Source organism: the organism of the source record quoted next, unplaced genomic scaffold (assembly GCF_019419815.1).
Source record: "Pyrus x bretschneideri cultivar Hongxiangsu unplaced genomic scaffold, Pyrus_bretschneideri_v1 Contig11, whole genome shotgun sequence".
NCBI lineage: Eukaryota > Viridiplantae > Streptophyta > Magnoliopsida > Rosales > Rosaceae > Pyrus > Pyrus x bretschneideri.
In genome coordinates this window covers 6,382,804-6,396,685 of record NW_025999402.1, presented here as the reverse complement: position 1 = coordinate 6,396,685, position 13,882 = coordinate 6,382,804, and the positions used below count along the sequence as shown (strand labels likewise).

Below are 13,882 nucleotides of genomic sequence, written 5' to 3'. Positions count from 1 at the left end.
CAGACATGATGATTTCGTTTCATGCAAGTTGTTCTCCAATTAAGCACATTTGGAGCAATACACAATCAGGTAATTAAAGACGGCTCTAATCTTATAAGAAATAAATAAAGAATGAATTATGTAATACTCTGTCAACCCCGTTACAAAAAAGAATCATAGTAAAGTGGCAAGGCAAAATCTAAGCAGCATTTGCAGACAATTGCTAAAAAAATTTGCCTATCGATTATATATTCATTTGTGCTAACACAATGAGTATGGAGAACAACACACAGTTAGATTCGTTCTAACACAACGATTACACAAATCTTCGATTTACTTACAAATTAACGCTGTTAGCGATGAGAACACTTGAACCCTCTGTGAGTCAGTCAAACAGCCGAGAGCACAAACCAGAATCGACACAAACTCAAACTGCAAAACACCTACTTTACTCTGCATATCTCAACTTCATTTCTTACACACATCTATAAATAGTCACCACCTGAAAAAGGAAAACCAAGTATATGCTCACACTGCCAGATAAGAAAGATGCAATTTAGGATACGTAATCGGGTAAATTACTACAAGACCACAGTAGGTCTGGTTAGTCTTTTCCCTTCCATGGCGTCTTTCTTGGTCTGACACTTTGCGCAGAGGAAGGGGCCTTCCCATGGCTTTGATGCTGGGGAGAAGAAAGACCCAGAGTTTACCGATAAACCTTCTACTGGGGGCTGATCCACTTGGCAGACTGCGCATCGGAAAATCCCAGAATTTGCATCCACAGGAGAATCCTTCCCCAACCTGTATTTCCATCGAGAAAGGAAAGAAATTAGGGTTCTACTCAAACTAGAAATACAATCTTATGATTAGCAATTAGATAATAAACCATGCTGAACTGACCTTTCATCAAGCATTGCTGAACCTTCTTCAAACAACTCTTCTACAACTCCGATAGCAGAAAGCTTATTTGTTTTGTTCACAGAATTCTGACTTTTCTTCCCAAAGATAAGTGAAGCAAGCATGTTTGGTTTCTTCATCGGTGTTGGAGGTAAGACAGGATGACCCGAAGGGATTATGTCAACAACTACGCAGGTTGTATCATCTTTCAGTCCCCTTGACCTCAGAGCCTCCTGAAACAGAACAAAGAAAAGCAGGACTAGATCAGTAAAATCAGACTTGTTCTCTTGGGCTTAAGGTAATGTTTGCATTATAGGCGCATCACCTTAACGACCATCTTTGCAGCAAGCTCTGCAGGCAATCCTCGACATGACTTTGCCGCCATATCGGAAGACAAAGCATCCCAGATGCCATCAGAAGCTATTATAAGTCTTCCCCCAGCATTTGAAAGCTACATAACCAGGGAAAAAATAAGTTGAAAATTAAATTGTAAGAGAATAGTAAATAGAACCATTGGTTATAGCACAAGATGAATTTACCTTCACTTGCTTGACATGTGGTATTGGGACAATGTATTCTCCCACATCTGTGTCACCAATTGACCTAGAAAGGCACAATCCACCAGGCCAGCAGCGGAGGGGACCAACCTATGAACCACGTAAACATAAGAAATTTACAACCATCAAACAAATGTTGTTCCATTGAAAATTGAAATGCCTTTCCGTTTACAAGGCAGAAGGATGAAGAACAGAATAAACCAGGATATACCTCATTGCCCCCAAAAACATTTAGCCTTCCTACTTCACCCCCACTGGCAGTAACTCGCTCCCTCTCTTCTTCATTTTCTTCCAGCCTGTGATCAACAGTCAAGAGTGAAACAACACCTCCCTGGGTGTCCAATATGCATCGAGAATCCCCAACAGATGCAGCAGTCACAGTCCAACCATCGATCACAACAAAAGTCACCGTTGTACCAGAAGTTTCCCCTGAGGTTGATATTAAATCAGAATGCTAAGATAAGCAAAATCAAGCAAATGAAATAAATAATTATTGGAAATTCAAACGGCTTGATGTATACCTTTCTGCTGAAATTCTATATCAGTTTTGACAAATCCTGCAACCAGCGCCCGAGGAAGGGCAAGCAGCCATTCATGCCTACTGATTCCTTGCGGAATGGCACTCAAAACATTAGCCAATAAATTCTCCTTTGTAAAAATAGCAGCTGATATACCGTTATGCCCATCAAAAATCTGCAGACAATAATTTCAAATTTGTATCAGAAAGAGTGAGGGAATGAAGTGATGCTCTATCGGTGCTGACAAATGTATGAAAAGAAGAAAAGTTACTAAACAGTGATTGCTCTTTTATCACACCGTTTCAAACCTGAGAAAAAACAAAGTTACACTTAACCGGACACAAATGCAACTATCAAATTCACTCAAGGTAATCTTTACACTTTTAATGACTCTCAAATTCTTTTCCTTTTCTTTATATAGGTACAAAGAAAGAAAATAAAGGGAGGAAAGTACCGCAAAGACAGAAAATGTTGTTGACGGATCCGAATGAATTCTTTGGCAGTCAGTTTTTATAAGAAAGTAATCTTCTCCTTTCTTCGCCAAACCAGCCTGGCCATACTTCAAATAAGGTTTCTCAACTTCTTCACCCCTAAGCTCCTGACCAATCAGAGTCGCAAGTGGGATGAGAGGAGATTTCATCGCCGATACTTCAATCTGGCTCATTTTAGTGTCCGTTGTGACATTTCCAGGACCCAATTGCCAAAACCCTATTCATCCAAACGATTAAACTAATCTTGTCAGGACTTCATTGCAAACGTGTACATCTAAATGTACTAAAATCACCTCATACGTCCACCAACTGACTTGAATGATTTACACATTAAAGTTAAAAATTATAATTAGATAATGGAGCATATGACACTAAATTTTAAGTCAAATATGAAGCAAACAAAATAATGTTAAGCATAAATTAGAATCTTGCCCATCGGTCTAGGCCTACTGAATCTAAAACCGTCACCGGAAACTGACCTGGTGCTTCTATGCACATAGTTCAAAACAACTGTAAGCTACAAGCGAAACATACTACATACAATTTTGAAAGGGAAAAGAAAAACTAACAGAATTCGTACCGAAAGGGCAAAAAGAAAAGGTTGTTCTTGCCAGTATAATTTTTGAAATTTAGTACCAGTTTCTCAAAACAATCAATCAGAAGCCATTTTACACCATCAACATGAGAAAATTATATAGAGTACAAGCAATTGACAAAAAAAACCCCACCTACCAATCAAAATTTTCAACTTCCCTAAATAGCAAAATTCAAATTCAAATAAAAAACTTCACAAACTATGCAAAGATAGTTCCTTCAGAGCCCGAAATCTAAAGCAATCTTGCAGAACCCATTACAATTAACTCACACGCAAGTCTACAGAATCCCCAGGAAGTAAAATTGAGCTAACCCACGAACTAAATGAACTATAAAAATATTCAAAAATTGAGGAAATTCAGAAATAGTAAAAAAAAAAAAAAAAAGGAAAAATCAGAGGGAAATATTGGGGTACCTTTGAATGCAGAGCAAAAACACTGGTATCCAGAGACGGATCGAGCACGGAGGATCTGACATTGAAGTCCATCTAAAAATCCTTCATTGGAACTGAGCTCGCACTGGTTGCTCGGAAATAAACCCCAGGAGAGAGAGAGAGCTTCGCACTTTTTCTGTGATTTGATTGGAAGACAGCTTTAGAGAGAGAGAGAGAGAGGGTGGGCAAGATTCTATTGAAATGACGTTTATGTCCGAAATTTCCGGCGGAGAATTGCGAATTCGTGGGGGAAATGACGAAAGTGACCTTTGATGATGGAGTGGCGTTTGGTTGACAGCTGGATGTGGTTACCCGCACTTTTCATCGGCTGGTGGAGGGGACTGGGGAGCCTCACTGTTCGTATCTGCCAGATGAGCCGGTAGGCTATCTCTAGCCGAAAGAGTATTATGTTTACGAGAGATTTTTTAATGTGATCAATATACAGTATAATACATCATGTATTATTATATAAATTGTAAGATATGTGTGTTAAAAATTAATAACTTAAAAAAGAAAAAATTTCACCACTTATATAAAAACACATGGTGTATCACCCGTATTCCGGTTATAATGAAAAATTTCTCCATGTTTAGCCATATAGTCCTGCAAGAAATTGTTTTTAATGAATAGTGTAAGATCATATTTTATACCATCTCCAACCGAGTGAGTCAAAGGTCCATGGGCCAAAAACATAGTCCGTTTGACAAAAAACTCATCTTTAACCGAAGGGGGCTATATTTTAGCTCCCTCAATAATTTATTATTTTAATTGAATTAAGATGGTAGTTTAATTAAATTAAACTATCATATAAAAGTAAGGTTTTCAACTTTTCAGACATATTTTGAGTGTCATTTGTTGCTAAATGAATAAGCCTTCGGATTTCTTATCGCTATATAATAAAAAGGATGTGAAAATTTGAAATAAAATAAGGTAAAGTAGTATGGGATGGTAAAAATGAGGTGATAAATGGTGTAGAAATAGCTTAAGTATTTCTTATCTTATCTTTAAATTTTGTCTTAAAAAAAAAAATTCAAATCCAACAGTAACCTGATGTCTGCTAGCATGGGTTTGGGCTGGTGCAAACGGGCTGGCTAGCTGGCTCCTTTTGGCCAGCCCGCTGGCCTGGTGGATGAAGTATGGCCCAATGGGACCCACAAGCCATTTGGCCTAGCCCTCGGTTAGAGACGATTTTCATGTCAAAATGGGCTATATTTTGGCCTATGACTCTTTGGTCAGGTTGGTTGGAGATGTAATGGCCTTACATGATGGTGTGAGTTTGAATCTTGTATCTTAGATATAATCTAACAAAATTTACCGTTTGACAAAAAAAAAATTTACATTTGATGCAAATCTCAATTGTAGTTTAGATTAATTAATTGGGTCTACCACAATGGTACATATCACTCAATAATATAAGTTTCAGTTAATAATAATACTATCCACACACCCAACATTTATCTCAATTTTCGACCGTCGAATTTCTATATGCAAGATTTAACCGTTAATATTATCACTCTCTTCCCCTGTGCTCGCTTCACTTTCTCTTTGCTGCCGAGTACATACATTTATTTAAGGTTCATTACTTTCACTGCACAGTCTACTTTATTCCACTATTATTTTACTTTCAATCTTTAATTTATTCGTATTTTTTACATATCATTTTATCTTATGACTATGCCACCTGTCTGGAATGTGTCAACAATCCCTACTCCCCCTCCCTTCCATTGCCAATTGGTTTGAGTTGCTGCTTCACAAAACACGTAAAGGAACTTTTCAGCTAGGAGGAATCAGCGGTGATTTTCTTCAACATTTGTACCGGAAAGTTCAAGTACCTTCCGATGACGATGTGTATCTCGACCATTGTCAAGCTGTTGTTCATTTCATGCATGCTCACGTACTTTCGATTAAGTGAGGCAAGAACTTAACGAGGAAGATATAGTTTCCCAGTCTTTCTCCAGTCGGGAAGCTTGACCAAATTTGTACTTAGTAATTAATTAATCAAATAGGAACTGCATTACGACATTGATTTGTTTGTGTTAATTGATAATGTGGATACTCTTGCATGAACTACATAGGGTTTTTCAAACTAGTATGACTTCAATCATGCGTGAAGGACTTGTAGCTCAAGTTGTTAAAAACGGTTACCGTGCATCCAAGATATGCTCCTAATATCGTTTGTATCGAAAAGAAAAATATAGACTCACTTCAGTCCCGAGGGGATAGTAGTTCATCAGAATGTTGCGTTTGATTTCTCTACATCTGAAACAGTAATCCACACTGTCTCTCATTTTTCTTTTGAAGGACACATCAAAGATAAAAAATATATATCATCGTTGTTTGATTGTAATATCAACACTCATAAAAAAAGACGGAACGGGGTGCGATCGACAACATACATTTTATGAGCACCACCGGAGAAACTCAGGCAACCGGAAATATTGCCACTTTTAGAAAACCTCTCTCTCTCTCTCTCTCTCTCTCTCTCTCTAGGTATATATGAACACACAAAAAATGACCCCAAAAAAAGAAAAGAAGAGGAATCATAAAGCAAACTTCCCTCAACACACCATTAAAAAGCAACCTCATCGTCGATATTACTTTGCACTCCCAGGTCTTCGCTTCCCTTCACCGATCCTTCCACTTGCGGTCCTGTGCAGAGGTTGGCTCACCCCATTGGGTGGTTTCCGTGATGGCGAAGGAATCAATGATGGAATCATGCTCCTGGTGACAAGGCGGAAACATCTTATTAGAACATAGGTATATAAGAGATTTTGCATAGGAAACAATATGCTCATAATGCAGCTTAAAGAAAACAACGTAAACTTATAACAATCGGAGTTTACCTAGTTTCCGGGCTCCTTATTGGCCTTGAATTAGTTTTCTTCGCTTTTGATCCCAATCCATTTGGAATGCAGGTAGGTTTCAGAAGGTTTTGTTGCCAAAGCATGTCTGGCTCTGAACAATCACTAGTTGCAGCATCAAGTTGATCATCAGAGTCATCGGTGTTGGCCATCTCATTCCGACTCCTTTGTGCTTCATTGTCTGGGCTGTCCTCTTTGCTCGCCGTTAACTTTCCAAAATGTGGTTCCATGTATAACTTCGGAGGGTCAGGGAGGCTACTTGGACCAAACATCTCCGGCAACTGTCTGTTGTCCATATCCCAACTTCCTAATAGATTCTCTTCTCTATTTGCACCTTCATGTTTGTTCACCATGACCTTATCAACCCAATCTCCAGAGAGTACTGAATCCTTATCGGCTTCCTCCTTTACATTTAGTCCTTCATTATTAGTGGGTGGCCAGGGAGGCGAACGCCCTTGTGTCATCATATCTTGAAGATCTAAACTTCGCCTTTTTGGCTTCAATGCAGAAAATTTGCGAACCTATTGCAATCAAGATGAACCTCAATTGTTAGATTCATCAAATAACATGGACAAAACAAAATTTTCGGCTTATCAATTTAATACTTAACCAATACCTCTGTGTTTCCAAAATCATCTGCTGCTTGCATGGAAGCCCCAGACAAATCTCCGGTGCTTTTCCAATTAGAATGCAAAGGGGAAGACCCAGCAGACTTGATTCTGGATCTTTCTGGACTCATGGATTGTGAATATTTAAGTTGCGCTCGCGCTCCCTCGCTTTCCTTCCTTGCTAAGGCTGCCTTAAGTGTAGCAATCTTGTATGGACAGAAAAACTGGTAAACAAGAGGTTTTATTGTACGTTATAACTGGATATAAATTAACTACCTGTTCTTTGAGCTCTTTTACATCTGCATTGTCTTTGTTAACTCGGGCGGCACCAAGTTCAACTGTAGAAACCCTTTCTGCAAACTTGAGTGTACTAAGTGTCTCTCCGAGAGCGTCAGGCTCAGGGCTGATATGAACAAACATGAGCGTCTTCGCTTGCCCTCCTGATGGAATAAGGATGCATCAAATGATTACAACGGAGACCAACAAAAATGAGAAAAATGTCTGCAAGTTTATTAAACAATCTTACCGAGTGAGTCTTGGAGCAGCTGTGTGAGTTTACTGTTTCTGTAAGGAACGTGTGCGTTCTTTTGAGCAAGAGAGGCAATGACGTCTCCTAAAGCTGAGAGAGATTTGTTAATATGTTGTGCCTCCTTTAATCTGTCTCCCGTCACCTCAGATTTGTCAACTCTCTCACTTCCTGCCAAGTCAACTAGATGCATACAACCCCGGAGAATGCTTCCCGATGTCAGGTCTCTTCCGTGAACATGAACTGTCAAGCAACTGTTTATGAAATGTGATAGGAGTTAGTTTAGACGGATTCATGATCACTTCAGAGTTTTACTTGTAATGTGAAACGAGAAGGGATCAACTCAACGTCTGTCTAAAAGGACATCATTAATCTTACCTGTGCGATCTACTACTCCGGTCATTCATGGCTGTTGCACTCACTGAACGATTCTTATGCCCAAGGTTCATCAAATATATAACATCAAATGTCGATGAAACAGGAACAAGGTTCGCCTCAGGTACATTAATTCCGTTCTGAGAACTGTTGCGAATTTCTAATGTATGTTGGAGTTAAGGAAACACATGAATATGATATGCATTCTACAGAAAGCAATAGTAAGGAGAAGTTATTATTGTCAGCACTCAAGAAGGATATCGTTTGCTAGAACCCTCCACCGCCAGGAGATCCTTGACTTGCTCATTGTAAATTTCAAGCATCTGAACAGAAATTTCATAACAAATGGTGTCCTTTCTCTGTTCTGAGAGATAAAACAAATCACTGAGTGCTCTGTAATTTACACCTCGACTTTCCTCTGTAATATCCTTCGGTCCAGTCTACATCGGTGAAAAATATGAATTTATAACTCGTCAGGAGTGGTTTGGTCAAAGAGTAAAGATTATATGATGAAACATCTATGCACATATTTTACCATTGTAAAAGTTTTCCCTGATCCGGTTTGGCCATAAGCAAATATACAGACATTGTAACCATCGAGAACAGACCGAATCAGAGGCTGCGTGTCTGAAAATACCTCCTCTGCAGAGAAAGAAAAGTAGCAGTGAAAAATGCTGACACATATGAAAGATTAGAAATGAATCCATATCGAGAGTAGCTAACCTTGGGTTGAAAAAGGACCAAAAACTTTGTTGAAAGTGAAAGATTTCCTTCCCTCTTTGCCATATTTGGAAGGGGTGATAATCTTAAGACTTCTGTCATCTATGTGATCATAGCTACTGGCCCGGTTTGATTGCCCGGGCAAGAAGGGCCGCACTCGACAGTATACCCTTATATTACCTAACCAAAATAATAGATGGACCAATTAATCTCATACAAAACACAACTTATAGAACTCGAGACAATTTAAAGAAGACCGGAAATAGTACCTTTCAAATCCTGCACTTGATTGTATAACTTGCGATTTTCTTCAAGAACCTTCTGGTATCCTGTTGCTGCAGAAGCCAAACCATGGAGGTGCTTGCCTACATGCATGGGAAACTACTCATGGTCCTCCGTTGAGAACTTGAAACAACTTTAAAGTATTCGAAAAAATGTGAGCTAAGCGAGCCTTGTTAAAAGCATTTCAAATCATTTTTCGTCACAAGTCATACCTAGGTTGTTGAACTCCTGCCGGTACCTCATTTGTAGAAGCTTCATTCCTGCTTTTGTATCGTATAGAGTATGTTTCAGTTCCTACAGAATACAGACTATTAACATAAGTTTCCAGTACCTTAGGGCAAACAAAATTTTGTAGCTGCTAATATGATACAACCGCAGTTTACCTGAATATCTTTCTGTTGTCGGTCAACCAATGTTATCTGCTTTCGAGACTGACTTTTTGATCCCTCGTCATGGTTGTATATTTCCTCCTCTTTGTTTTCAGAGGCAGCGTTCTCTTCAATCTTAATCATCCATCAATGGAAGCAAAATGTCACCCAATTGTGCTACTGATAAAACATACAAACAAAACCGAGACACTTGCACAAAACGAAATCATAATGACACAAATTTGCCAATTCTACGGTGAATCTAAAACTTGTACCTTCATATCACCAGAAGCACATTCAGAGGCACAGTCAGAAAGAGGTCTATCAGGGCCGGACAACATCATATCTTTGGAAGTTGTTTTCATCTGTCATGTTATAAAGAATTCTATCATCCCACGTATAACATTTTTTCTCGAAAGGAGGCAATGAGCTTTCTTTGGGAAAAAAGCAATGCACATATGAAACGGTAAGCCAATGCTGAAGAAATGCTGCTGCTTACCAGTTCGCCTTGGCTAGCTAACCGATGCTCAAACTCCTCCATGACTTTACTCAGCAAATTTTCCACAATCTGTCAAATGCAACAAGAAATTGTTTCTCTAAGTTAGACATATATGCATATATAAACAGGAGCGTGCTCGGGTGAAACGAGTGGAGACTGCCATCTGCATTAGTGTGATTTATTAAGATAATCAACATAAAAGGTAGAAGAACCCTTACGATTGGTATGTCTTCTTGCCTCTTGTCCGAAAGCACTTCACATACTAGCGCATGTAAAGAATGAGAGGAACTCTGCAGATCAGAAAGAAGAACAATTAATTTCCTGCAATATTACGAGTGTACAATGAAAAATTGAGAAACACCTACTGCTTCATAGAGATCTTCACAGGACAAACTTTCGTGTGGCTTTTCGCCCCATGATAAGGTCCTTGAAAAGGGTTCTGAATTTTTCAGCAAGAAGTATTTCCCGCAGGCAGGTGGTTTCAAAGCTCCACCATATTTCCATGATCCAATTCCACCTCCTTGTTTCCACTCATAATATGATTTCAATGCTAGAACGCAGTTCACAATCCTCGCAGATTTCCCTCCCTGTAAACTCAGAATGTGGAATATGTCACACCCGAATGACAAAATAACCACAGAAATCATGCACTTCAGCCTAAATCATATGGATTCATCAACACGATAATTGTTTTCTGAGCACAAACCTGTTCCAAATCGGAAGCTTCAAAGGTTGGAAGCCCCATTTCCTCCACAGCCACACGGAAGTTTCTAACATTTTCGAAGTACTGATACGCTGATAGAGCTGCCCCATCGGGAATAATAACGGAGTCACAAGGGCCTTCAACTACCTAAAAACAAATCTCCAGTTAACGTTATCAAAACCAGTCAATAAACAAAAGGGCTTGAACAAATGCAAAGCGAAAACCAAGTTGAGCAATTACCTTTGGCACTGCTCCGGGTTGAACCTTGTTAAGAACATTGCAAAGGATTATTCCACTCCGCAATCCAAGCCGGAAATCTTCTTCAGAAGGCTCAGCCGGCAAATCTTTACCCCCCACAACGCCAACCGTCTTTCGTAGCCACCTCGCTGCTTCATACCTTCTCAAGGCTGCTCAACAACAAGGCAACATTCATAGGATCAGAAGATTTGCTTCTGCTATGGAATTGTCATAAATTTGGAAGAACCAATGAAACAGATAAATAAAACAAAAATTAATCCAAGATTAAAGATTAAACAGATGAAGAAAAGATGATTACATGCTTCCTCGGCCTTCCTGGAAGCCAAGTCGATATCGCTCAGACGACTGCCATGCTCCTGAAGAACGCATTCAACCACAGAAGTTATGGAGAACGGCAACACTTGCTCCGTCGCCATTTACCGCCAAAAAAAAAAAAACCCCAGGAAAACACCAAAAATCTGACCGTTAAAATTCAACTCCTACCCATTAATCCAACATGCTAAAACTACCCAAATCACAATTCAGAAGCCGAAATTGCAATGGGAATACCGAAAAGTTTGAATCTTTTTGTTTGAAAAAAAATGTGAAGTTTATAAAAAAAATATGGAAATCTATGAGGTATAGATTCAAATTAGAAATAGGGGAAGACTTGGATGTGAAGATACAAAAAATATAAAATAGGTTTTGGAAAGTAAAGAGAGAGAAGATTTTTGGGTTCGGATGACTTGATTCTCTCTCTCTCTCTCTCCTCTCTCTCTCTCTCTCTCTCTCTCTCTCGTTTTAGGCTTTAGCACTGTTTTCCTTCTCTTTCTCTGTTTCTGGGTTTGTCTAATATTGAAGGACAAAAGCTACACCGAACCTGGTTCCGAGCCTCTCGCGGGGAACTTGGCTTTAAGCCTTTAACTGTTTGTATTTAACGGATCACAAAATCTTTTAAATTTAACCAATTAAAAAAAAATTGTGTGAAATATAATAAAAAGAGGAGAGAATCTCTTTGGTGAATTGGATTGGTCTTGAGTCAAACATTTTTGTCTCTAATATTAACATTTTCTTTGTTACTTTGTTATTTCATTTTTGGTTGTCAAAAGAAGAGAACAATTTACACGATACGAGTACATCATCAATGTGACGTTTCGTATCAATGAAGTAAGGATATATATGTGAACAAAAACTTACACATGCCTTTATTTTATTGACATGAGACCCTACCATGATAATGTATCCATACCATATAGGTCATTCTCATGAGAAGGAGTTTTTTTTCTTTCTTGGAAGTGGGTTAATGTGGTATTTCTTCAATTTTGTGGTAACATGAAACCTAGTTTGACCCTTGCCTTCCTCTTTGGTTAATTGGATTGGTGTTGGATCAAATATCTCTAAGAAACTTGACTTTTGCCTTTGTTTCTCATTTTTTTTTTTTGGTTAAAAGGAGGTGTGGTTTGGGTATTTATCAAATATAGCTAAAAATTAACTTTTAATTTCAAAAATGTCATTTTTTATAAAATCTTTCAAATATATCTAAAATTCCATCTAAATAGACACAAATACTCTCAAATTTAACAATCAAATAAATTAAAGGTTTTTTAGCCAAAATGATTTGTGACATTGACATAACTCTTTAATATGGTCCTTAACAATTAATGATAATCAATAGTAGTGTTCTTAAATTTGTCTTTCGTGAATCATTTTAGAATGTATTTGAATTTGTCCATCGTGGTCATTTTAGTTTTTTCGTGAAAAATCTGTCAATTGCTCTGTTAGTGTGATGATGTGGCGCCACGTGGGTCTCACAAATACAATCATATAATGACATGTGGATTAACTTTAAAAACTATTTTTATATTTAAAACTAAAAATGATATTAGTAAGAAAAAATGTGTTGAATGCATGATTGAAATTATGTTGCTCCCACTTGCGGTAATCGCGGCAGAGCTCAATGTCAGTGATGAGGGGGTCGAAAGGGATAGGGTTGTGGTTGTGGAGTGTAGAAGTGAAGGTGAAGTTGGACCGGATCTTGAGGCGACAATAGCTAAAAAGCCTTTAATTTATTTAATTGTTAAATTTGAGGGTATTTGTGTCTATTCAAGTGAAATTTTGGATATATTTGAAAGTTTTTATCAAAATTGACATTTTTAAAATTAAGAGTTAATTTTTGGTTATATTTGATAAATACTCGTGTGGCTTTGTGTAAGGTAGATTAATGAGAAATTTTTTAATATCGTCTTGCTATTACAAATTCATGTGTTATTATACATTGTATGACATTATTAAAATATATATACACAATATATAATACTAACAAATAAAATATACATATTATAACGTAAGTGAATTTATTACACCACATAAACACAACGAAAATTAAGAAACATAACATTTGATAAGAGTCAAAATGTAGTCAAAACCTTTTATGTTCAAAAAGTAAATATAATCTTCCACACATTTCTTAGAAAAGTCTACATCTTCTCAAATGACTTAGTCATCTACTTGACATTTGGTTAATTGATAGAAATGACCTAGTCTATGCTTTCACTTTGCTTATGTGTAAAGCCTAAACATGTGACCATATTCAAAATAAATAAATAGATAAATCTTAAAATTTAGGATATGATCATTAGGGCCATTGTACTTGACCTAAATTTGAGAACTTGGCCTTTTTAGATATTATTACTTGAATTAAACTTAATATTATTCAGCTGCTAGTTCTCATGCAATTAATCAAACTCTTCATAAGGCACTTTAATTTAATTAAACACCATATAAACAAATTCGCAATTATGAAAAACAAAAATTTTAAATATAAATTTCAGTGGTTGAGGACGAATTCTAAGTCTGTATTTTACACAGCATGCCTTGGGTTTGATTCTTAGCGCTCGTGAATCACACGATGGTTGCCAAGGAAAGGCTAAAATATCTTAGTGAGTCTTCTCAGCCTCTAAAAAAGTGGACTGTCATGACAAAGCCACCAGCTAGTTCCCTTTTCTTTCTTTTTTTTAAACTAATGAAAATGAAATTGAAAGATAAAAAACACCAGTTGCATGCACCACCCTATCCTCTTTGCCCCTCATTCCACTTGTCACTAAAAGATTATAGATGACTCATTTGAATAGCACATGATATGTGCACCACTTCATGATTTAGGCCATTTGTAGTCACAATAAAAAAAAATTCTTTTCTATTACAAGCTTATAAACTAACAACTTTAAACTTTGC

General features: G+C 37.6%; 1 protein-coding gene and 1 pseudogene across 2 annotated transcripts; both read right to left on the bottom strand.

Annotated features, from left to right (window-relative positions):
• Positions 1-203: 203 nt before the first annotated feature.
• Positions 204-3,643, bottom strand: LOC103930578 (probable protein phosphatase 2C 5). Of its 2 annotated transcripts, XM_009339930.3 has the most exons (8): positions 3,452-3,609; positions 2,406-2,659; positions 1,955-2,126; positions 1,645-1,862; positions 1,416-1,523; positions 1,202-1,327; positions 880-1,109; positions 204-780 (listed from the first exon to the last, which is right to left on the bottom strand). In XM_009339930.3, exons 2-8 carry the CDS (start codon positions 2,613-2,615, stop codon positions 561-563), a joined length of 1,284 nt encoding a protein of 427 aa, XP_009338205.2. In that variant the 5' UTR covers positions 2,616-2,659; positions 3,452-3,609; the 3' UTR covers positions 204-560. The 2 variants fall into 2 exon arrangements, with proteins under 2 accessions (XP_009338205.2, XP_048432458.1); XM_048576501.1 differs by lacking the exon at positions 2,406-2,659 and having other exon boundaries at positions 3,452-3,643.
• A 2,142-nt stretch (positions 3,644-5,785) lies between these two features.
• LOC125471926 lies at positions 5,786-11,440 on the bottom strand (annotated as a pseudogene).
• Between the last annotated feature and the right edge of the window lie 2,442 nt (positions 11,441-13,882).

Coding starts and splice junctions, on each gene's coding strand:
- LOC103930578 (XM_009339930.3), bottom strand. CDS start 2,615: ATGAGCCAGATTGAAGTATCGGCGATGAAATCTCCTCTCATCCCACTT. Junction 1,863..1,954: donor TATAGAATTTCAGCAGAAAG/GTATACATCAAG, acceptor TATCAACCTCAG/GGGAAACTTCTGGTACAACG. Junction 1,524..1,644: donor ATGTTTTTGGGGGCAATGAG/GTATATCCTGGT, acceptor CGTGGTTCATAG/GTTGGTCCCCTCCGCTGCTG.